The following is a 24,596-nucleotide window of genomic DNA, read 5'->3' as shown; positions in this document are numbered from 1 at the left end:
GGATCACGGGGAGTAGGTATCCTGGTAAGAAAACAGTTCCCGCTGATCATTAACCAAAAGTGGACAGATGACCAGGGCCGCTTCGCGGCTATAGCATGTCAGTGGGAGGGAAGGTCCTTTAATGTGGTGTCAGTGTATATCCCTCCAGCGCTCCACGCTGTGGCCCTATCAGCGCTCAGTAAATTTCTGCTTGCTCTCCCAGAGGGAGAAATGATAATTGGGGGAGACCTCAATGCTGCAATCAACGGGACTCTTGACCGACATCCTCCCAAACCCCACACCAGCAGACTATCTCACATAGAGAGTTTTCTAGAAGCCCTTGGTCTCCTGGATGCCTGGAGATGCCGTCACCCCACGACAAGACAGTTCACTTATCAATCAGAGTACATAATAGCCTCTCAAGGATAGATTACTTCTTGACGTCTGCGGACATCCTGCAGAACGTAGTGGACATAGAGATCAGACCCAGAGGGAGATCAGATCATTCCCCAGTGCTACTAACATACACGTGCCATCACATGGTTAGACGACGCATTTACCCCATGCACCCAGGATATTTAAATAATCCCCAAATCCTTAAAAACATCAACACTGCGACGCAACACTACTTTAAAGAAAATACAATGATAGCCTCATCTTCAGCCACCCTTTGGGAGCCCTATAAAACTGTTATCCGTGGGCAAGCCATTACATCCATAGTAGGTCATACACGCGAAAAGCGACGGGAGTTACTTGACATGGAATTGAGTTTGCATCAGGCCGAGGACCGTCATACACAACACCCGATGCTGGAAACGTCCCAATCCCTGAGTGTTAAGCAACAAGAATACAGAGAATACCTAAAAGAGATGACGAAGTACAAGTTAAAGAATACACAACATAAGATATACGAAATTGGAGATAAGGCGGGTAAGCTTCTGGCCTGGCTTGACAAAAAAAGAACGAGCAGGGAGCTGGATAGCGCAGATTAAAACTCGAGAGGGGGTAGTGGTCTCAGACCCTCAAGAAATTGTAAACGGCCTGGCCAGGTACTTTGCCCAGGTCTATGCACCCTCGTCGACCAACACTGTTGAGGAGGCACAAGCTTACCTCAAAGATATCAAAATGCCCACATTAACACCTGAGGGGAACAGCACGCTTGAAGCGGACCTCACGGCGGACGAATTGCAATTAGCGATCGAGTCCCTACAGTCGGGGAAAGCGGTAGGGCCTAACGGCATACCCATTGAGTACTATAAGAGGATGGCGGGAACACTCTCCCCCACCTATTAAAAATGTATAACGAAAGTCTAGATGCGGGAGAACTCCCGCGGGACCAAAGAACGGCCACCATTGTGGCAATCCCGAAACCTGGGAAACCTCCTGAGAAATACACCTCATATCGCCCAATATCATTGCTTAATGCTGAAGCTAAAATACTCGCAAAACTTTTGGCAACTCGGTTAACCCCGCACAGGACAGCCCTAATACACCCAGACCAATCGGGTTTTATGCCAGGTCGCAACACGGCTCTTAACCTGAGGCGCCTTCATGGGGTGTTGGCCCGTATTCCCTATATCCAAGAACCAGCTGTTATTCTTTCGTTATACGCCCGTATAGCGTTTGACATGGTAGAGTGGCCCTTCTTATTTGCGGTCCTTAGGTATCTGGGCTTCGGCCCTAAATTCTGTGCATGGGTACGCCTGCTATACTCGAAACCGCTGGCACATGTCACAGCTAATGGTCACATGTCAGAGGACTTCCCATTGGGACGTGGAACTCGCCAGGGCTGCCCCTTATCCCCCTTGTTGTTTGCCCTGGTGCTGAAACCGCTGGCAGCCTTGATCAGGTGGGAACCGACCATCAGGGGACTCAAATGGGCGGTGGGATGGGAGGACCGCATCTCATTGTATGCAGATGACATTTTGCTATACTTGGCCTCCCCCAGACGTTCCATTATGGTACTACTGAACGTTTGTGAAAACTATGGGAGAGTATCGGGCTATACTATTAACTGGCCCAAATCGGTCTTATTTATACTATCTGGTCTACCACCGCAACTTCCTAAAGAGTGCGATCTCCTAATCACGACAGAGTGCTTCAAGTATTTGGGTATCTATGTGACGCCTAGGCCTGAAGACTTTATTTTAAAAAGTCTAATACCCCCCCTGGACCGTCTAAAACGGGATACAACGCACTGGCACGCATTACCCTTGACGCTGCTTGGGAAAGCAGCACTCTTTAAAATGATGGCTCTTCCACGGTTTCTCTATGCCTTAGAAAATACTCCGTTTCCGGTACCAGCGAGCTATTTTAAAGCAATAGCGACAGAGGTCTCTAGGTTATTGTGGGGAAACAAGCCAGTGCGTATTGCAATGGAAAAGCTGGTTAGGAGCTGGTATGATGGGGGTATAGCGCTACCAAACATACAACTGTACTATTGAGCAGCACAGTTAAAAATAATCGATCAATGGATCCACGCCCCGCAGGCCGACCCTGCGTTTCAGGCGGACAGATATATATTAGGAGATGGAGGAGTCATGACGGCCTTATACAATAAAAAACGATCTAACCCACTGATTGGCCCGACAGCACATACAGTTAACATATGGTACTCGGCACATAAAAAACTGGGATGGCAGGGGGTTATTACGCAACTTACTCCACTCTGGGATACACAGCGGTTGGGAAGACTTAGAAATAGTAAAGGATTCAATAACTGGGACGCAATAGGCATTTCTACGGTAGGCGACCTATGGGTTAAGGGCGGAGTGATCGAATTCGAACGCCTACAGGACCAATACGAACTAGCCCCTTCTGAACAATTCAGGTACATGCAGATTAGACATGCACTACAGGCAGCTATACCGCAAAACACCGGAGGCTTCTCCCCTAGAGGATAGACTTCTCACTGACTACATGACGAAAAAAGCCACCTCTTTTACTTACCGTAAATTAATTAATAACCTACCTGACCCAACGCAGGCACTGAAGGTCAAATGGTCCGTGGACCTTGGGGAACTTGACGAAACAGACAGTTAGCACTCTCATCACCACAGGAAGTTGCAATACCCTCGAGATTGAGGCTCATACAATTAAAGATACTACACCGTGTATATTACACTAGATTAACCTTACATAAAATGGGGAATATCTCCCATCCGTATTGTCTGCGGGAATGTGGGGAGGAGGGGACATTTTACCACACTATATGGCAATGTCCGAAGATCATGCCATACTGGGTGGCACTGATGCGGACCATATCGCAGACGGAGGAGGTGTCGGTGGCGCCAGAACCTAAAAGATGTTTTTTAAATATATGGGAACCCAATGATTTAAACCATCCAGCACAGGACTGGGCAACTTTGGGAATGATGGTCGCCAAAAGAAATATAGCTAGGTTGTGGGGCTCCAGATGCCCACCAACGATCAAGGCCTGGTGTATGGACATGGATGAAGCCATGGTAGCAAAGAAGACTACATATGTTAACCGAGGTTGTCCCCAGAAATGGGGGAAAGTGTGGGGAGCCTGGAACAAATAATGGGGATTTATCTGTGAACCACCAGAGTTGCCGAGTGAGGACATCTCAAACTGAAATGGGGAGGGGATGAAGCGGTGTACATGGGTCAATGGGTGTGATCTGTCCTGTACTAGATGTAACAATGATATGCACACTGGCTTAAGAAAATGTACCAGCGAAATGCAAATATGTGTTCATTTATGTGACTTTGTTCTGCCCTAATTTTAATAAATTTTTTTTAAAAGGGTAAACAGACGGGGGGGGGGCAGTGTCTGGCTGCGCTGGCTGGCGGAGCTGCTGCGGTTCCTGTCAAAGGGTGGGGCCTCTGATGCAGGGAATGGTTTCTTCTGCGAGGCGGGGGCTGGGGGTTGCGTAGGTACAAGATCCACGCCCCCGGGGTGGCCAAGGGAAAATGCCGACAATCGCAGAGTGTGTGATTGGTGAACCTTTTCCCATCTGAGCTGGGGGTTGGGACTGCTGGGTGATTCAGTGTGGGGGCACAGACCAGCAGCACCCCCTCCACCAATACTTCAGATGTCAGGCATCAGCCCCTCCTTTTCCTCTAAACCTTACGCAAAGTTGCATCGGTCCGGGCAGCTTCCGAAGGGGCTCTGTCACAATCCAGAGTGGCCAGAGAGGCTCCGAGAAGCACACTCGTGCCGCCTCCTGGCAAGGGAACCTCGTCCTGCCGCCGTGTCCTCAGTCTCCGATTGGAGGCAACTCGAGGTACCCGGAGGTTGCGGGCAGCCCGATACCGGCTCCGTGCTGTCTACCGCCCGCTGGAGTGTGTGTGTGCTGGGGGAGCCACACTTCCGCCCCCGGAGCAGGCTGCGGCGTAATGAGCGGAGGAGGCGGAGGCCTGGGATGCACCGTGGCGGTGCTCCGCTTTGAGCACACACCCACACGGGCTGCCAGGTACAGCAGGGCAGGCCCGACCCTCAGCAGGCAACGCTGGCTTACCCAGCGCAGTTTTGTCAGTCGCCTGTGGCTGATTGACAGGCCTGTCGTGCGCAAACCTACTTCAATTACAAGTCATTTGGCACGGGGTACCGTTACCCCGAAGTGTTAAAATGCTAATTACAACTAAGTGTCAACTGCCTGGGCAGTGGGTATTTTCAGCTGAAATCCTTGTTAGTGTCTACTTTACTCCAACAGTTAACTCAACAAGCGCTCGCCATTTCGGAAAGGCAGCTGCTTCTATATTTGCATCACGCTTTCACTTTAAGTGACAGCGCGATGCAAAAATAAACACACGGCTGAGTAAAACAGATGTGATCACACTTACACGCCCGCTTAAGATAAGAACTTGATTCATGACAGCCGAAAAGAAGACGATCCAGTCCGGATGGACTGGACGAAACGGAGAAAGGGCGGAAACCAAAAAGACTCAGTTTCAATCGGAGGCCACCGTTTTACATAAACGATGACGTCAGCCAATAAAAATGAGGGGCGGGGCTTCAAGTCCCCGTCTGAAATCTCCTCATCCACAATATGTCTCACAGAGCAAGCAGCGCATGCGTGCTGCAATGCTAGGCAAGACCTAACAAGCCAGGTGGTATTTTCAGTAACAGAAATATGGTGAAATTCCCAGATGCGAAATGCAGAATTACCATGGGACTCTAGTGTGGTACTCTGATCCCCCAGTAATTCACCCTTTCTACAGACAAGTTTAGGGTATTACTTGAAATACTCTGATATTCATGCATCCTGGAATTAAATATAGCCATGTTACAGATAATTCAGATTGCAGTAATACCACATTGGTAGTCTAGACCTCAGTTTTCCAATAAATGCCTACCTATAGCCCAACCTATCTATACAGGCGATCAGCTACTTAACAAGGTCAGGGGTATCACAAACAAATATACATTGGGTAAATAGAAAAACAGCATGACCTGGTGCAAAACAGACAGACATAGTAATGAAAAGGAATGGGTGACTTTCTGTATCCTTCTAAGGAGTCGGCATTTAAATCAAGTGTTGGTCGATCTAAAAACTTATTGTAGAGTTGGGGTCATATGCTCAGCTCAAATAGCCAATCTACCGGCTTCATGCATTGATGGGATTTTATTTCTTGCATTGTTGGTACGGCTTGTGTACACGTCTCTTTTCATGTACTAATAGGATGCTGAGCGAGCATTTTAGTCATTTAGTATCATATAACTGGTTAGGATTTTGACTCACCGACAATTGACCCCTTGTGTTATATCCACTGTGCTTTGGACTCACGATAGTTATTTCTTATTCAGTGCCTTAGGTCCTACAGAGTCCATCTTTTCAACAGACTGAAAGGCACAAGGAGAAAGCATTTTCTAATTCCCAGGTTCATGAGGATACCCTCCTCCCAGTGAGTTGCCCTTGATCATTTATAGGAGTTTAGATACTATACAACGCACAACAGACCAAACTATTAGACATCTGCCAAATATGCTTATTTGTTTACTTTTTCATATAGAACGTTTCAGTGTATTTGGGCATGTATCATATTGACCTATTCTTATGTTTAGCAAAAGTGAAGTTTTATTACTTGTACCATTAGTACTCATTTAACTATTACATTCCATACTCATTATGCTTAATTATAATCTAATTAGCTTTTGTACTTCATGATTAATGTTATGCACAATTTGGATGCTCTCTTCAATTGCCTCACTATGGATCTGCTTCAGTCGTGGTGTCCTGCATGTTTGACAATTACCTTTGGACCCACATCTGTTCTCTGCACATTGGTTAAGTGAAAATTCTAAACTGCACGGTTTGACTTACCTATGGAGGACTAACGGTGTAACATGCACTACTATTTGATATTCGCTCTCTTTGTATTTGGTACCTTGGTGGTAAATTTCGGTACACAGTATTTCATGATGCGGGACACTGTTAACATGTTTGTGTTAAACCCGCCGTGACGCGTTTCACCCGAGGACGGGCTTGTTCACACAAGCCCGTCCACGGGTGAAACGCGTCACGGCGGGTTTATGAAATTAATAAGCCCCCTTATGGTTGCTTTACTCCGGTGATTTCCTGGTGTGTCTTTGTTCCGAGAGTGCGATTGGAATTCCGTTTATTGGGATATATATATAATAAAGCGCATACATCCTTAGACATGACTAACTATGCTTCTCACTGTAGGGAGAGGAGGTTGTTGTTATTCACGTGTAAACGTATACTGAGCCGTGCTTCCCGTTATAAGCAGATACATTAATATAAGGAGAAAAAAAAATTCTATTACACCACAAGATACATGTATATATCAGACCATGTATATATGTAAATATTGCTTCTTCTATGCACATATGGGTGTGTGTGTATATATATATATATATATATATATATATATATTTAGACAATAACTTTTTTCTGTTTGACAACAATATATTTCAACAACTGAGAGGTGTGGCTATGGAGGCTTGCTTTTCCCCCAGCTATGCATGTCTTCATGTAGGCTGATGGGAAGAGCGGGTCCTCAAGGTTGTACATAACACAGACTGGGTTTCACATGTGGTAAAGTGGTGGAGATTTATAGACAATGTATTTGTTATATGGAAAGGAACAACAGCAGAATTATTTGTAAAAGAAATTAATGTAAACGGTTTGAACCTTGAGATTATTGCATACATTGACAATAACACTACGAATGTTTTTATGTAAAAGTTATCATTGGAAATGGTAAAATTGAAACATGTCTATTTAGAAAACCGACAGCTGGCAATTCAGTATTGCATGCACAAAGCTTTAATCCGCAGCATACTATCACGAGCATTCCGTATGGGGAATTTCTCAGTATTTGTAGGGCCTGTAACACAGAGAAGGATCTTATTCAACAGCAGCAAGAAGCCAAATTTAGATTCATGGAAAGGGGCTACAAGCCAAACAAACTCAAGAATGCCATGAAGAAAGCGAATAACAAAGATAGGAATGTTTTATTGCATGCCAGCAGTACAATGGGAGCTACAAAAACAGCAACAGAAACTGACAAAGTATAAAGCAACAAACCTCCAATAAGATTTGTCACCACATATAGTAATGCAGACGACACCCAACTCTACATCAAGATCCACTCACTGGAGGACATCCAATCTCTCAACACAACGCTACAAAAAAATTCAAACATGGTTGGCCGAAAACCATTTTAAACTAAACTCCCTCAAAACAGAGTTCCTCTTACTCGCCCCCCCCCCCCCCCCCCCCCCCCCCAAAAACAAATCATCCAACATCCTTGACTGGATGAAGCACCTAACAGCACTCAAAGGGCAACCTCTCATGGTTGAATCAGCAAAATCGCTAGGTGTGACACAGAAGAGAAACCTAAAGATGCAGAAGCATATCAACGCCTCCACAAAAGGAGCAAACTTCTACATGAACACCCTGCGAAAACTGAAACCCTTCCTGCCAGCAAACGACTTCAAAACAAGCAGTTCAAGCCCTAGTAATCCAAGAGTGGAATATGGGGCTGTAACCCTATGCGGCCTCCCCAGATCGATGACAGCCCCGCTAAGAGCCGCTATCAATTCAGCTGTGAGACTCATCACAGGCTCAAAAAGAACCTCTCACATCTCTCCAGACCTCAGAGCACTCAACTGGCTACCGTTTGAAGCTAGAATTCATCTGAAAATCACATGTATGACGCACAAAGCCTTACACCACAATTCTCCAAACTATCTAGCGCAGAAACTGGTACTCTCCGCTGGTAAAAAACCCTACAGGAGCTCCAAGAATCTTCTACTGAAACCACAACGATTTGCCAAGAAAAAAACGTACAACCGGTCCTTCTCTGGAATGGCTACCAGGATCTGGAATGCTTTGCCCACAGAAACAAGACTGAACCCTTCCACTGCCTCCTTCAAAAAGCTATTCTCATGGCTAAACTCACGTGAATTACTTACTTACTACTGTATTTTAATTACTAGTCTGTATTATTGAGCACATTTTATCTGAATCACCTATACTTGTACTATTTTATGCTTATACCAGTTTCCAACATCTGACATGTAAAGCGCTCTGATACCCACAAGGGTCTTGTTTGCACTATATAAAACCTTAAAAATAAATAAATAAAATAAGCAGGCCACCAACATCAAATCTATCATTAACCAGCAATGGTCAATTTTACTCACTGATGCCACCCTACGTCAAGTGTTACAAGGCAGACCCAACTTCACCTTTCGCAAAGCCTTTTTAATGTAGTGAATTAGTAAAAACTAGTTCTGAAATTGACAATAAACCCAGCTGTTATCTCCTAAGCAAGATTTTTTTAAATGTAACACGTCGTGCATGCAAATTTGGAAATAACACCACCTCCTACTGCACAGCATTTTCTTCTGAAATTTTAGAGCTCAAGGGGCATTACACGTGTAGAACTGACCATGCTGTATACATATTGGATTGTAATTGTGGTTTACACTACATTGGCAGCACTAAGCTGCATGTACATTCAAGGATGCTGCAGCATTTGCGTACGATAGTTAACTCGGATCCTTTGTACCCAGTAGCAAGGCATTTCAAATCTGGCCATAACAACGAGTTGAGCTGTATTAAATACTTAGTTATCGATGCAGTGCAGGAAAATAAAAGAGGAGGCAACAGTGAAAAAGCTCTTCGCAAATTGGAATCCAAATATATTATGGAATTAGACACTAAGTACCCACTGGGTTTGAATATTGGCGAGGATTTGCATAAATATTTATAATCTGACCTTGCGTTCACTCCATGTGAATACTCTTTCACCTTGGCTTTTGACAAGTGTCAAAAATTAGGGTCATACTATTACATTATGACGAGCCCAGACTTCGGTTGACTGTGGTTTATACTATATACATATATTTTTCTTCAGCTGCTATACTTGTTTATGATCAGTGTTTTGTTTTTTGGTCCTCACTATTGTTAGGCCTCAGCGGCACATAATGTAAAGCACTTTAAATACAGCACTTTTCACTGGTTGAACTTTTGAACAATAGCACTTTAATATTGACAATTAGTTTGACTGTAACAGAGATTATGTGCAATATGACCTTTATCATGAATTTAGGTAATATGTTTTCATTACCAGCATTTGAGCAGTTATTAAAAAAAAATATATATATATATATTTCTGATAGATTATGTTATATATTGGTTTATTATATCAATATGCAATTGCACTTTAGCCAATCTGTTTCTAATAGAGGCGGATTCTAATCATATAGATATATACCCATATTTCATATATGTAGCATTGCAAGTTGGAGCGATACAATGTTTTTCCACTATGCATATAATGATGTTTAAAATATGCCTAGGGTAATGAAATCTGATATGTACAAGTATTACGATTAGGTCTATGTTTATTTGCTCATGTTGTAAATTAATTTGATTGTTTTTGATCTAGTAATTTTTTTAGCTATGCACTTTGCATTTTACAAGATCAAAAAAACTGAAAGCTAAGGCACTTATTACTATCTTTACAGTCTGTCTTTCATGACTAGTATTGCTGTCAGTCACTTTTTTTTTTACTATTTATTGAATTCACAAACGTAGCGTGGTCATGTGATCAAGGCCACAGGACGTGGCCGAAACGCGTCATGGGCAGCACAAAGAAAATAAATCGTTTAATTTAAGCAAAAGACTTGTTTTGAGTCCGCACCTGCTTTTGTGCTCGATCGGCCCTGGTACTGATGTTTTGAGAGATTATATATATATATATATATATATAGGGATTTGTGCTTGCTACTAAAACTTTACTAAGTGTCATGAGTATATATGTATATGTTCAGTTATTATTTTTAAAAAATTTTTTGCATAGTTCAGAAGATACATGTGCATATCAAGCCATGTAAATATTTATTCTATGTACAGATGAGTATGCATTCGGAAAGGTATATTTCAGCCAATAAAACTTAATGTGGTGGTGGTGGTAGCAGCAGCTGTGTGTGTTAATTTCAGTTTTTATTGTAAAAAATAAATCTACTCCCTTCAATCTTCGTCCCAATCCCTCTTCTCTCGGACTCATCCCAAACCTTTCTGACTACTTTGAACTCCCAACTCCTTTTTCAAACTTTCCCCTCCTTTTTAGCCAAATTACCCAACTAACATGAGCACATGTCCATAACTTCCAATACCAACTTACCCTTTCTAATCCATTGCCTTCTGTCTGTCCTTACTTCAAAACACTAGTAAACACACAAGAACTCAAGAGTGACTGTAAAGATCACATGTGCCCCAAGAAGGAACAAAGTTGGATAAAGGAATGAAGAAGAAAGACAAAGATAATTATTCCACAACATCCCAACTTGTAGGGGAGCCAGCTACCTGACAATCCTTGCTTGTGTCCCTATCAGGGAAATGCTTGGGGTCCAAGCTAAGATAACCAGCTGCACCCTAGCAACCACTCACTACATCTTCCTTCAAAGGCAGCAGCACCTGAAAGCTGTGATTCAATTAAATTAGGCAGGTAACACTAAAAGCCAATCTTCAATTTCATTGAGTGACCCAGTTCTCCTGCCACTTGAAGGTCAATCACTTCCTTTTTCATTCTCATCCATACCTCTTTCTTTTCCTGATCTCAGGGCAAAGTGCAGGAAACAAGAGAAAACAGTGCCACTCCAAGGAAACTTACTTGTTCTTTATCCCATTGCACGGCACTGCATATTGTATGTCCTGTGACCTTTGTCCCACCCACCACCACTGTAACTCCACCCTCTTCATCTACTTTAAAACTTATGGTGGGAAGAAGGCAAACTTCACCCGATACACGGGCCTACTCCTGTATCATGTCACGATAGGGGTCAAAAATATTTCTTCAATCATCTTCTCCACCACCTCTGGAGAGACAGATCACAATTTCCAATACGAGTACATTTAATCCCTTCCGAGATTTATCGCCAGTCTTCTATACGTTGTCATGATGTTCTCCACCACACAGTCTCTCTAATCACTAGCCTCCAGCAAGGCCTTCGCCACTGTGGCAATTAACCAATTTGCCACTCCAGCACAGTAAACAACTATTCCACAGGTAGTACTCTCCAAGAAAATTTCTTTCTGGTTAATTCAATGGCCTGCACAAACTGCTCTATGGCCTCTGATCATATTTGTGGGGAGTGGAGAGAGTTGACGGATTTAAAGAGCATGTTCTCTTATTTAGAGGGTTAATGGGCCCAGAGAAGCTGCTGCAGATTGTTCCTGTGCCTCTTCCTCACGGTGATCAGACACTCCCCTCTGATTTCTTTTTAACAATAGCAGTGGTGTTATATAGTGCTACTCAACACAGCCAATATTCCTCAGGGGGGACTCAGGCTCTTGACTGCTGCCACAGTGAGATGAGCTATGTGGGAAAGGCTTATCACAGCCTTCAGTCCTGCCAAGTACCATGCATCAGGCGTTAGACTAACGTATTTTAATGTGGTGGTCTGCATCACCACATTAAAATGCATTAGCCCGCATTTTTAGCACCTTGACCGGCTGCCCATGCTCAGCCTTGGTAAATTAAAGGCAGGTAGTATAGAGTTGTGGTGACTGCGGTGCCGAGATCCCACTGCACTGCAGCACGGCTCGCGACTCTTACTGTGAGACAGTGTCAATGTTGGAACAGGCAAGGAGGGCTGGGGAGAAGAGCCGTGGCAGGGCTGCAGTGACGGCCAGAGGCCAGAGTCTGCACTGCAGTAGCCAGGCGGCAGTGACAGGACTGTCAGGAGCATGCCATGAGTGTCTGCATACAGGCAGGCAGGGAGGACTGGGACAGAGCTGTGCCGGGTCTGGCAGCCAGATCCATGTCATCACGCAGCCTTGCGTTGTGTCAGGGGCGGCCCCGACAGGCCATACAAGAGTGTGTCAGTCATATGCACACTGACCGATAAGAGGGGCTACATTAGCAGCGCAAGTGCACTGCTGTCAGAGTGCTGTGGTGCTGCCTGAGACTGATCCTGCATTCACAGTTGATTTGCAAATTTGAAGGCCATGGCTGCTACATACTCACTTCTAAAAGTATTACACTGCTGCAGCCTGGGGGCTGCACTGAATCAAGCCACTACTCAGCCCGGAGGCCTCACGTGACCCATCACAGAGGTGTGTCCCACATAAACAACCATCATCTCCTATGCGGCGGAACTGCAGGCTAGGCGGCAGCTTTGTTTTTCCTGGTTGCGCCACCAGAGTGGCACCTCAGGGCCACATGGTGTGATCCGGCCTTGTTGGCAGTGCTGGTTAGATGTTAAATGGTTGCGCATGACTAGAATCAGGCAGGGTGGTTTTTACAAGTCCTGCAGGGCCCCCAGGAAGACATCGGTGCGACCCTGGCATCAACTCAACCTGTTTCCTGTCAAGGTTAGTGCTATCTTTAAAAGACACAGCAAACAAATGATGGACGGAATGCTGACAAATCAAACATTCTCCCCAGTCAAAAGATCTGGGTTAAATTCTCGTTCTTTTGCCCACTACGCCACCCCAGTTAGGACCCAGCCATATGCAAATCAGTCTTGACCCTGTGCCCCATGGGAACAGTCCAGACCGAACTGCCAGGCCAGATCCTTCCTGAACAGGAAACAAGCATCCAGGGACCATTTTCAGGGTATGTCACACTTCATCAGCCAGGCTAGCTTGAATCCAGTGGCACAGTGAGCAAGGGACCCACGTCTGGGCATACCCATCTCACTTAGGGTGAAAAGTGTTACAGCAAACAAATGATGGATGGAATGCTGACAAATCAAACATTCTCCCCCAGTACAAAGATCTGGGTTAAATCCATCGTTCTTTTGCTCAATACACCACCCCAGTTTGAACCCAGCCATACGCAAATCAGTCTTGACCCTGTGCCTCATGGGAACAGTCCAGACCAAATAGTTCTTTTTGTATTTGTCACCCTGAGTGGGACGGGTATGCCCAGACATGGGTCCCGTGCACTCCATGCCATGGAGTCAAGCTATCCTGGCTGATGAGGGCTGAAAGCCCGAAACCGGTCCTAGGATGCTTGTTTCCAGTCCAGGCAGGACCTGGCCCAGCAGTTCGGGCTGGACTGTTCCCATTGGGTGCAGGGTCAAGACTGATTTGCATATGGCTGGGTCCAAACTTGAATGGCATGGTGAGCAAAAAAACAATGGATTTAGGCCCAGATCTCTGTACTGGGGTGAATGTACGACATTGTTCTGCATTCTGTTCATCACTTGATCAGTTTTTTATCTTTAAAAGACACAGCACAGTCTGAGAAACCATGTCACGGACAAGCTCACTCATTGCAATTTCTACTGCTCAGAGCATTTGCCCTTTCTGCCCCCTGTTCAGAGTACCGATGTCTACAGACTGCCCAATTGATTCCCCCACTGACTCAAGCAGAACACTGTCTGTGAGCAGAACTGTGCAGAGCAGCTGTCAGCAGTGCGAGTTCCCCACTGCAGCTTAGAAACTACTAGTACAGTGTCGGCCCGAGGCAGGACTTTTCCAGCAGAGTTGGTAAGTGGCCTGTTACACTGCAGACCAAGCACTAGAATCAATGAGTACAATGAGAAAAGGAGTTGGATTGCAGATCTAAGTGCAATAAGGTGTTCCGTAGCCAAACATGGTCTGACAATTTTACACTATTCATGCAATTTGTCCGTGGTTCTGCAAGCAGCTGCAGTGATCACAAGTGTAAAATCATGTAGGATGTGATTGGATTGTGGGTATAAAATCGTTTAACTGTGAGATCAGCTTGCAAAGGGCAGTAGGATAGTGCTGTTTCAATTCAGGTGCTTTGCAGCAGTTTCAAGTTCTTTTTATAGCTTGTCCTTGCTCAAATTAGTGTAATTTCTTATGTTTATCTGTTTCCATGGACTTAGTTGCTTGATTTTGCTGGCAAAAAAGTGTCACTAAGTGTCACACAGTGGTTGAATGTCACTTATAAGCACTCTGAAACCTTGAAAGCCTAACGTATAATACCTCTGAAAACTTGGTAACCATGCAGTCTGCGTGTCATGTCGGTTAGTGTCCTTCCATTTCTGGTGCTTTGTAGCAGTTTTAAGATCTTCTTAGATTTTCTCGTTGATTAAATGGGTGTAATTTATTATATTATATGTTTCCATCGTCTTCATTGCTTGATTTTTGCTTGCGATTAAGTGTCACTTAGTCATTGAATGTCACTCATAATTACACTGAAATTATGAAAATGTCACACATAAATAAGCATTCCGAAACCTTGGTAGCTATGCACAGCCATGGCCTGTACAATGCCCAAAGTACCCCCAAAGAGGATGGGACTTCATACATTCCAAAAGTTTATTAAAGAAAAGAGGTAGATCTTAAAAAAAATAGGTAGAATGTATTTCTCCCATTGACTTATATTGACAGAGAGGCAATTTCAGGTGGGAGACAGTAAAAATAAAGCCTTTTTTGGCTTCAAATACTGAGATACTCCCGCATGGATTGGGTGTATTGGCATGTATGGGACTTTAACTCTTCCTGAAATAATTAGTCACAGGCACTAATTAGTCACAGGCACATTTCCTATCCCTTCAGCCTCTCTGAGTGCATGGTTCAGTTGCAGGGCATAGAGGAGAATCGGCTGTCCCCCTATAATCTAGGTCATGCTAGAGCTGTGAGGTGTTCTGGGTGTGCTAACACCAACTTTATTTGTTGTCTCTACAGAATGCAGTGGGGAGGTGGAACTCACTCAACCAGCGCTTCCAACACTTTCCGGGGTCTATGTCTCTGTACAGCTGCTCCATTCAGGTCAGAACACCATGGCACTGAGGGAATAACCTGCGACATGCAACTCAGTGCAATGGTTCAGCCAATGCAAGTGAAAATGAGGCACCAATAATGGTGGATTCGAGGCTTCATCACTATCTTGGAGCACTACAAGCACCACCTTTGGAATAACGTACCCCACTTTCAAAGTCTAGCTGACAAGAGCCCTATTTAATGGCTCATCTGGATTATAGCAAGATCATCTACTCCGAACTCCCAAAGAAACTCACCAATAGCCTGCAAATATTCTAAAGCCAGCAGATAGAATTCCTGAACATATCAAAGACCGTATGAAATATGCCCTGAAATTCCTTCACTTGCCTCGTCGAGGCAAGAATGAAACGTGTGGGTCTCTGTGCTGTAAATGAAGCAAACTGTGCTACGGGCACATGGCACTACCTACAAAAACTTTAACATCTCTGTGGCTTTCCCAGGACAATACAATAAGATTACTGTACACCAGTATACCAAAACGTCTTCAATTATCAGAAATATGAGGAAAAGAGGTCAGAGATCTTCAGAGTGTGAGGTTCAAGGTTATGGAAATCCACACGATTACATGTTTCAGGAAAAATTTAAAACTACTTTTGAAATTTGTCTCAATACTGGGATTTTTTAGGATGTAATGACATCTACTAATACAAGTGTGTATCACTCACCCTGCACGTACTCTGAACTCAACCGACATATAGACTTCTGATGCCTTTCTAAATCTAACAATAGTTGCAAAATAAAATACAAAAATTGAATAATGTAATTTTGGAAGTGGGGGGTGGCAGGAGGCGTATAAAGGACAATATCAGTATTATCTTTTAAAAATAATTTTACACTCTTTTATTCATTCGAAAAAGTTCTAATAAAATAATGACAATTATTTATTCAGAGTTCCTTTCATTAACACACCAATTTTCGTTTACACGTTATTTCAATTTTTAAATAATTTCTTGTCAAAACATTTCTTTTCTCAATTATACATATAAGTGGGATGTAGTCTAAAACAGTGATTCTTAGCTTGTGGTCAGAGAACACTGGGGGTCAGTTAAGCCTGCTCAGGGGGTCCGCGACTGCTAAGAAAATTAAATAATAATAACAGCTTAATAAGGGGAGTATAAATAAAGAAGCAACATGTACAATTGAAAATTTTAAACATTTTGTAAATTTGAAGGAGTTTGAAATTGGAGGCTAAAATGTACGTTAGTATCCTCAGATTGATTCATGGGCGCAGTGCAAGTGCACCAAACAGAACATAGGATGTTAATATATTTGTTTGTGAATTACATAAAATATTTCATCATTTCTCATGTTTATTTGGGGAATGCTTGTTTCTGTACTGTTTGTGTATTTTGTATGGTGCAAATCATCGAAAATGATGATACAGCGGTCCCCGGTTTCCAGTAATGACTCAGTCAGGGTCCCCGAAATCCAACAATGATTCAGTGGGGGTCCCCGAATTCTAACAATGATTCAGCAGAGGTCCATAGAGGTCAAACGGTTAAGAACCACTGGCCTAAAAAATACAGCCAACATGCAACACGTATATTGCGGAACAATAATAATAATCTGTATCTCCTCCCTCTAATTCGATCTTTGAAAGAAAAAAGGATTGGGACATTCAACTATGCTGACGACCTCCAATTGGTGTTTGAAATCAATTTGTCAGCATCGTCAGTTATTCACTTTCAATCGTCCATGATCTTTATTAGTGACTGGATGAATCGCAACCAACTCGAGCTGAACCCCGACAAAACTGAGCTGATTCTTACAGGTGGCTCTGCCAACCCATGGCATTCCAATTTCTGTCCATCTTCTCTAGGTAACCCCCCCGGAGCCTGCAGACTATGCCAAAAGCCTAGGCATTGCGATCTCTAGCGATCTGTCAATGAATGCTCAAATAGGCTCAGTAGTTTCTGCAAGTTTCTTCCAACTACGGAGACTAAGGAAGAATAGTAGATTTCTCTCTAGGGAAGCTCTGACCTTGGTTATCTCCCAATTGGACTATGCCAACTCCCTTTACTGCGGCATCCCTGCTTATCAACTTAGACGTCTTCAGCTGGTTCAAAACCAAGCTGCCTCATTTTTCACCAATCCAAATAGCAGCATGTGACACCCATAATGAAAAACTTATACTTACTGGTTTCCCGTGGCCAAAAGGTGTGCTTTCAAGTTGGGATGCACCATTTTTAAAGCTCTTCACGGCAACAGCCCTGCTTTTATTTCGTCTAGGATTCAAAGATATATCCCCTCCCGGGATCTGTGTTCCTCTCACCAAAACCTGTTGACCACTCCCGCTTTTAAACGTAAAACACTTGGAGGCCTTAGATTTGCCGTCCTAGGCCCACAGTTCTGGAACTCTCTCCCTGTGGAGATGAGATTGACTCCATCTTACACACAGTTCAGAAAACTGCTTAAGACCCGTTTGATTGTTCAATCATATAACATTTAACCTCAGTTTCCTGCAACCTTCTTTCTGCCTTATCAGCGCCATGAAACCGCATGGTGTACGTGCGCTATACAATAGCTTTTAACATAACATAACACAACGATGGCTGCTTCTTCAGGGTGCAAAATGTAAATGTGGGCTCTGTCACATCGCATGCTGCATTTTCTCATATGAGAAGAGAGGCTTTATTATTTAACGACTGAGGTGAGATGGTAATTGGATGCTTATCCCTCATATTGAATCATAAAGTGTTTTTTGAACAGACGTGTTCTCAATGAGAATTAGTAGGAGACAGTAATATTAAAAGGTGCCACTGATGATGCTCAGAAATAAAGTTACTTTGAATATAAGCAAGCACTATCTCACATTTTGCGCCCTGAAAAAGTTGGTATAGGAACATGTACCGCAGAACATGTGCCAGCTGTAGTTTTTAGATCGCATAGCACTTTTGGAAGACAAATGTATCATAGAGAGAAAACCTGTTTTACTGGAAATAAATTTGAAAATTGAAGCAACATGTGTAAAAAAAAAAAAAAACATGGTGTATTGTGTCAAAGCACTTTATACAAATAATGTTATAGTTTAATGATACCTTTTGTATAAATAAAAGTATTCAAAAATATTTTAAAAAGAATAGTCTGTGATGGTCATTTATACTATCAAAAAATAAAACCTAAAGAGTATGATGAGGTCTAAGGGAAAGTTTAATGACCTGCCTCAGTTCTAATCCCCTAATCCTATATTTGCAAAACACACAAGTGGAACTGGGGGTCTAACACAATCCTGCAGGATGAGCAGAGATATAGGTAAAAAAAAAATCTCATTTATACTATCACCCACAAATTACAGAATTAAATTGTTGGCTCTTATTCTGTAGCGGTTGTTAACTTTTGCGATTTAATTATAATTGAATTTGACTCTCTGGTGGTTGTGAAGAATTATATCAGATGGGGAGACTCTGTTTAGCTTATTTAACTCCAACTTCACTTCCATTATTTCTGATCCAACCCGGCGCTCTGAAGTAAATATAAGCCAACAAACAGTGCTCTACCAAACTCCTTAATAAAGACATATGTCTGGTGCTCAAGCATCGGTATATGTGCCTCTATTCTGTAGGTTTGTGTACGGTTTCTGAACCAAGTGGAGTCACAGATGTATATATCCCTGATTTCCATTCGTCATTTGGGTCCCATTGTGGTTGTACCCTTCATTCACATGTAAATCTCGCACACACCTGCCACGAAGGAAAATTCCTGTAAGCCATGCACAGGTGATCATTAGCGGGCTACAAGTTTCCCATATGAGTTAGGAATGGAGCTACTCGTAACTAGGATGGACCAAACGCACCGACTGACCTGATCCCTTCGCTGTGCCCGCGACTGGGATGCTCAAAAGATGCTGCCGAAACCCTGCTGCGTTTCGTCTGAAGCGCAGTCTTCACCTGTGAAGTTCCCTGCGCCTGTAACTGGATTGCAGAGCGCTATCTTCATTCACTACGAGTAACTAAGCGGCTCACGAGAAACTAGGCTCTCCTTGCACGAGCCTGAAGTGACAGCCAACCCGCGTGGGGATGGGGCGGTCTTTTCCGGGGTAGCCGAATAATCTTTTCCGGGGCGGATGTTTCTCCCCCCCCCACCTATTGTAATTCATATTTCGACTCCCTTACCCGTCAATCACGGTACAATTAGCGTTCCAAAATCTGTTTTTTTTCCACTTTGTTAAAGACTTTTTTTTATCGAAACCAAGAGACGGGCAAATGGTTTTCAATTCTTGGTGTACAATAAAACAAACACCAGTGTTTTTCCAATTGAATTTGGAGACATTTCATTTCAATAAGGACTACTCGGAGAGATGCACTGTAAAACGTGCCACTTCGAAAGCTATCCTTACTCATAGCCGTCTCCCTCATAGATATATAGCCGGAGTACCCCAGGCAGGGCCCCATTTTAGAACACAAGGTCTAACCCGTTTTTTTAGTACATACGAGTATTATTCAGGACAGAAACCAGGTCTAACCCGTTTTTTTAGTACGTACGAGTATATTCAGGACAGAAACCATCTCTCTTTTATCACTGTTTCAGTATAGACGTAGGGCATTTGCCCTTTCCAATATGGCGACCGGAGATGTTTTCCAGTGGGCGGGCCAGGCAGAGGCAGGCATCCCGCAAACCAGAGTGGAGAATGGCAGGACCACAGGGTAAGCGAGGGTCACAAAAGCGAGAAACCTACTGTTTAGTGACAGGGAGTACTCAGTGAGAAGCAGTTGTTATAATGAGAAGAGCTCACTTGTGATTTTGGGGGGCAGCCCAGGAGCTTTTTGTTCATGCGCAGGGCGGTCAAGGACACGAGGGGGCTCGTCACGGAATTAGGAGGACACGTCTGAAATGGGTGACACTGGCAGGCTTTGCAAATTGTAGCAGCATTTATATAGCGGTTGCTATTCCAATGTGGTTTTCTGTACCCCCTAGTACTCATACATCGAGGCTTGTACGCTGTACCATTCGAGGTGTGTGAATGGTAAGGTGTTTTCTGTGTTTTGTTACTATGTGGGAAAGTAAAGTGTTTCCGTGTCCTCCGTGGTGACTTTAGAGCTGCGGTTATTGAAATTGTATTTAAATAGCGTTTACTACCCCCAGATGAGGCGTCGAAGCACTTTTGGGCGAGTCGAACGCTTTTTCGGAACTCGAAAAGGATTAGTGGTGAATTGATATAGGGAACTATGGAATTATTTTGAGTGTTGGACGTGTGAGTCTGTTATTGTGATTGAAAAAGGATAGTGAAGGGATAGCAGAGGGAAGGGTTTGCATTTGTATAGTGCTAGGCACCCCTGATGAGGCATCAAAGCGCTTTTTGGTGAGTAGCATGCTACTCCGGCACCCAAACAGGATTAGTGGTGAATTAGTAGGGTGAAATATGAAATCAATTTGAGTGGTGGACGTATTAGTCTGTTAGTTGGACTGAAAAGGATACCAGAGAGCTAGAAGAGGGAAGGGCCTAGAAAGTGTTGATTTGGAGGTTATTGCAGCAGCAGGAGGTTTGGAGTAAGTACAGGGGGAGGAGGGGGGAAGGGAAGTGTGACAGGTTTAATTTCTAAAGCTCTGCTCCTGCTGCCTCTACACATGCACCGCCCTTTTGCTCCCTAAGACTTTTGAAAGTGGCATGGAGTAATTCTACCCCGTATTAGGGTGACCATCTGGCATAGAGGCAAATTCTGGACAGTGACTGTAAAAATTCAGGACAGCCTGTAAAAATTCAGGACAAAAGATTCATTTAGTGATAGATCTGAAGAGATCACTATACCCCACTTATTCACCAAAGTATATATTTTTATTGAACAGAAAAAAGAAAACGGTTCCAGTCAGATACACATCATATATCATGTCATCATCATCATCAAAAACCTTTATTCGATATTTGGAAAATATCATAAAAGTACATCATGTCAAAATATAAAATACAAAGTACAACATGCGGAGGGTACTGCCTTGTGCAGACCAGTAAGGTTTATACATCCTGAGCGGCTCAACATATCACCTCCAGAGTCGTTTTGTGCATTCACCTTCTCCCACATCTAGTCCCGTTATTCTTAAGCTCTATTCTTCTCCCAGGGGTTCCATATTTTTTCCTTCTTCTTAGGGCAGCCTCTGCTCTCATACACCACCCTCTCCGCAAGGCGACACCAGTCCATGTCTGCCATCCAGTCCGATAATTTGGGAGGCATACGTGCACCCCATAGCCATGCAATGTTGCGTTTAGCAACCCCAGCAGCTAGTATTAGCCAGATTTTTGTGTGTGTTGGCCATCTATCCTCCCCAGTGACGCCCAGTATAAGCCTCCGGTTGTATGTGTATGCTCAGCACCCCCATCATCATACCAGCCACCCTTGACTAATATCGCTGTATCACTGGACACTCCCATATAATGTGAAAGAACGGGCCGGGTAGACCACAACCCCTCACGCATTGATCTGAGTCTGCACGCCCAATCCTAAGCAAAAGTGTACAGGAGTCAGTACAGTGGTCGGAGTGGGGAAAATAAAGTAGGGGAACTGTGGATGGAGAATCAGAGGGCGGGAATAACCCATGGACTGGGACTGTGGGCGGAGTCAGAGGTGTGGCCAGAAAGATCAAAACATCCCTATTTTTAGTATTTGGTATTTCACTGACCATTTACAACGTATTACATTATTTAATTCAACCAAGGGTTATTAAAGGTTGAATATGAGTTATTGACATTAAAATGTATTCACAAAGTGGGATACTTTTCCAATCACAGAATGAACCAAATACACTTAAAAGTGGAAGTACAAGCCATTTGTCTCCGAGCCATGCAGTTTCTGTCAGCAGCACTTCTCCTCCCTTTTTCCACAAGAGAGTTCAAACATGAATGACAAAATATCCCAGTTTGGAAATGTTTTCCACCTAATTATGGCTCTGCCATATTTGCCACATATTACACCATCTGCTGCATAATCTGATGATTTTAACTAATAAATTGTTTGTAGCTCAAATCGATCAAAAGTTACAAAAAAATGTGACTTGTGTTACTGCGAAGTGGAGGGCCCTTTGCAAAGGTTGACTGGTAACCTTTCTCACTGCTGCATTTGACTGTTACACTGGTACTAACGATGCAAAATACTTGCAGAGACTTTTAGTATGTATAAAAATGTCAAAATAATAAAGTATCAGAAAATATACCGCATTATGCTGCAGACTTTTTGTTTGCTGCATAATTTAGTCAACACTGTGGCATAATTTTATTCTCTTGCTGCATAATTCTACTGGCCCCAAAGCAGGCAGCACATGTTAAAAGTGCTTGTGCATGGAGCAGAGAGGCCGTGAAGTTTGCAAACTTAGTTTGGTGTGCGTGCAAATCCTGCATTGCTGATCCCTGATGAGTTGCACTACTATTGCTGAAACAAGGCCAATTGAGGTACCAGTGAGTGAGGCAGACTGACTTCAAGGGTCCTGTGACCTCAATGACCAAGTTACTGTCACTCTGGGGTGTGTTGCTTCGTAAGCCTGTTCGCAAGACTGGAGGTGAACTTCAGCATGGATTGTAGTGGAGAGGCCTTCAAGGATAACCCACACTTGCCACTGCTAGGGCCAACTTTCTGGTGCTAAGACACCCAGGCTTCTACAGTCTAGCTGGACCTTCTACGGTCTAGCATGGGAATGTACTCCCTCAGGAGAGTGGTTTGGTGGAGTGGTGATGAAGGCTGAACTGGGTTCCCCAGTACCAAATTCGGCAGCTCTGGCCATAGTGCCACATCCTCTCCTACACTGAACACCATACCGATCCACTGGGAGAAACTCGCACTGCCTTCAGCTATAACCCAGTTGTGCTGCGCTATAAACACCTGGATGTGACTCAATTCAAATTATGCACTAGACAAGTAATATGCTGCCTGAAAAAAAAGTAATAACATCTTGGGAAAATCAATTACTCATAGGGAATGCAAGATTAAGTAAAACATGTGAAATGTAAACAACGTGGTGTTAACAGGGCGCAAGAAGGAGAAATGCTTTATTTCTCCTTGTTTTTGCTGTTTTCATTTGTGCTGCATTGTGCAGCACACACAAAAACAGCAAAATCCCATGCATGATTGTTTATGTACAGTAAGGTGTCCCTTCCTGCACATAAACAGTCATTTAAAAAATGACGAGTTGCAACTTCTATTTGTGCTGCACAAAGCAGCACAAATACAAGTTACAAATCGCCATTTAAGATTGTTAATGTGCGGGAAGGGACACCTTCCTGCACATAAACAATCATTCCACCGCAACGCAGGCACCCTTTCACTATGATGCAAGGGTGACTATGTTGGTGATAGGCAGCTGAAATTATCACCAGTGCAGGGAGAAACGCAGGGCTGCACTGTATTTTCGTAAATACAGTGCAGCCCTGCATTTCAGAAGTGGCAGAGCGCGGCGTTAAGCCAAGAAGGATAACGCTGCGCTCTGCCACTTCTTTGTAAATATGCTCTGTTGTTTAAAGAAAGACGACAAAACAAAAGTGGCGCTTCACTGGCAAACTCTGTAAAGAGGCCCTAATGTGTTTTGGTGTGAATAAAACCAATCTGGCCACTTTGTGACCACTCTGACTTGCTTTATTAGTTATTTTTAGTATTTTGAACCTTTTTCTCTCTGCCCTGAGGCTGCCCTTTGTAATAGAAAAATGTCAGAAAAAGACATTGTGGCATGCTATGTCACTATTTCCTCTCTGTTAGGTCTATTTTTATGTAAATTGGAATTATTAAGGCTATTGGATCCCTTCATGTTCTAGTTCGGAACTCTGTTGTGCCTGTTTGAACTCTATAGGTCTTCGTGCACATGGGCCCTTGGTACCCGCAGCTTATCTTCAGCCTACAAATAAAGAACTACTAAATTCTTTATGAGAAGCCTCTTCAATACATTACAGACATTTGCAGCAAAAGGATTTCTTTCTTTTTTTGGATCCATTTCACAGGGGAACAAATAAAGGGAAGAGAGAGTAAGAGCAGTTTCTTAAAGGCACGGTTTTTAGCAACAGAGAAGGAGCCACACAGAAAGAGAGGCAATAAGAGGAAGAAGTGAGAGAGATGGGGGCAGCTGCCAGCGGCAGAGCGGCAGCGGACACTGTCCTTGTCTTCCCTGGACAAGAAGGAAGAGAGACCGAGTCATTTTCATTCTATGCCCACCCCGCCCGTCCCGGAACGGCCATGAATGGCCGAGACTTATCTATAAGCTTTCACTATTTCTGCCGTCCTGCGACACATTTCCAAAAACAGAAAAGAAGGGATTGCTTACATTTTAATAAGTAGGGGCTTTCCGATCCCGCCCACTTCGACCACTGACAGGAGTAGTACGTTCTGTGCAAAATACGTAACTGGATTAATCGAAATTTGCCCCGTATTGCTATTTCTCCGGGGCTCTGCATTGCCTCCAGCCAATCATCGTCTACTATGTTTTATTTCTCACTATTCATTG

At 43.6% G+C, this 24,596-nt stretch overlaps 2 protein-coding genes across 5 annotated transcripts in view; one reads left to right on the top strand and one right to left on the bottom strand.

Annotated features, from left to right (window-relative positions):
* The window catches only part of GEMIN5 (gem nuclear organelle associated protein 5), a 260,780-nt gene extending 241,580 nt beyond the window's left edge, over positions 1-19,200 (bottom strand). The window contains exon 1 of one of the 2 annotated variants that reach the window (XM_085617620.1): positions 18,984-19,200. The gene's annotated coding sequence lies outside the window, so the exon portion shown is untranslated. Of the gene's footprint in view, positions 1-18,975 lie in introns of both variants that reach the window. The other variant, XM_085617621.1, reaches the window with a different exon arrangement.
* Positions 19,201-19,692: 492 nt separating this feature from the next.
* Positions 19,693-24,596, top strand: part of MRPL22 (mitochondrial ribosomal protein L22) — a 79,346-nt gene continuing 74,442 nt past the window's right edge. Inside the window, exon 1 of one of the 3 annotated variants that reach the window (XM_085617622.1) lies at positions 19,693-19,825. In XM_085617622.1, coding sequence (XP_085473748.1) covers positions 19,753-19,825 — 73 coding nt within the window. In that variant the 5' untranslated portion in view covers positions 19,693-19,752. Of the gene's footprint in view, positions 19,826-19,957; positions 20,146-24,596 lie in introns of those variants that run through there. The other 2 variants (XM_085617623.1, XM_085617624.1) reach the window with 2 other exon arrangements.

This window comes from Triturus cristatus, chromosome 7 (genome assembly GCF_964204655.1).
Source record: "Triturus cristatus chromosome 7, aTriCri1.1, whole genome shotgun sequence".
NCBI classification, from domain to species: Eukaryota; Metazoa; Chordata; class Amphibia; order Caudata; family Salamandridae; genus Triturus; species Triturus cristatus.
Note: the sequence above shows the minus strand (reverse complement) of the source record. Positions and strands in the feature narration are given on the sequence as shown.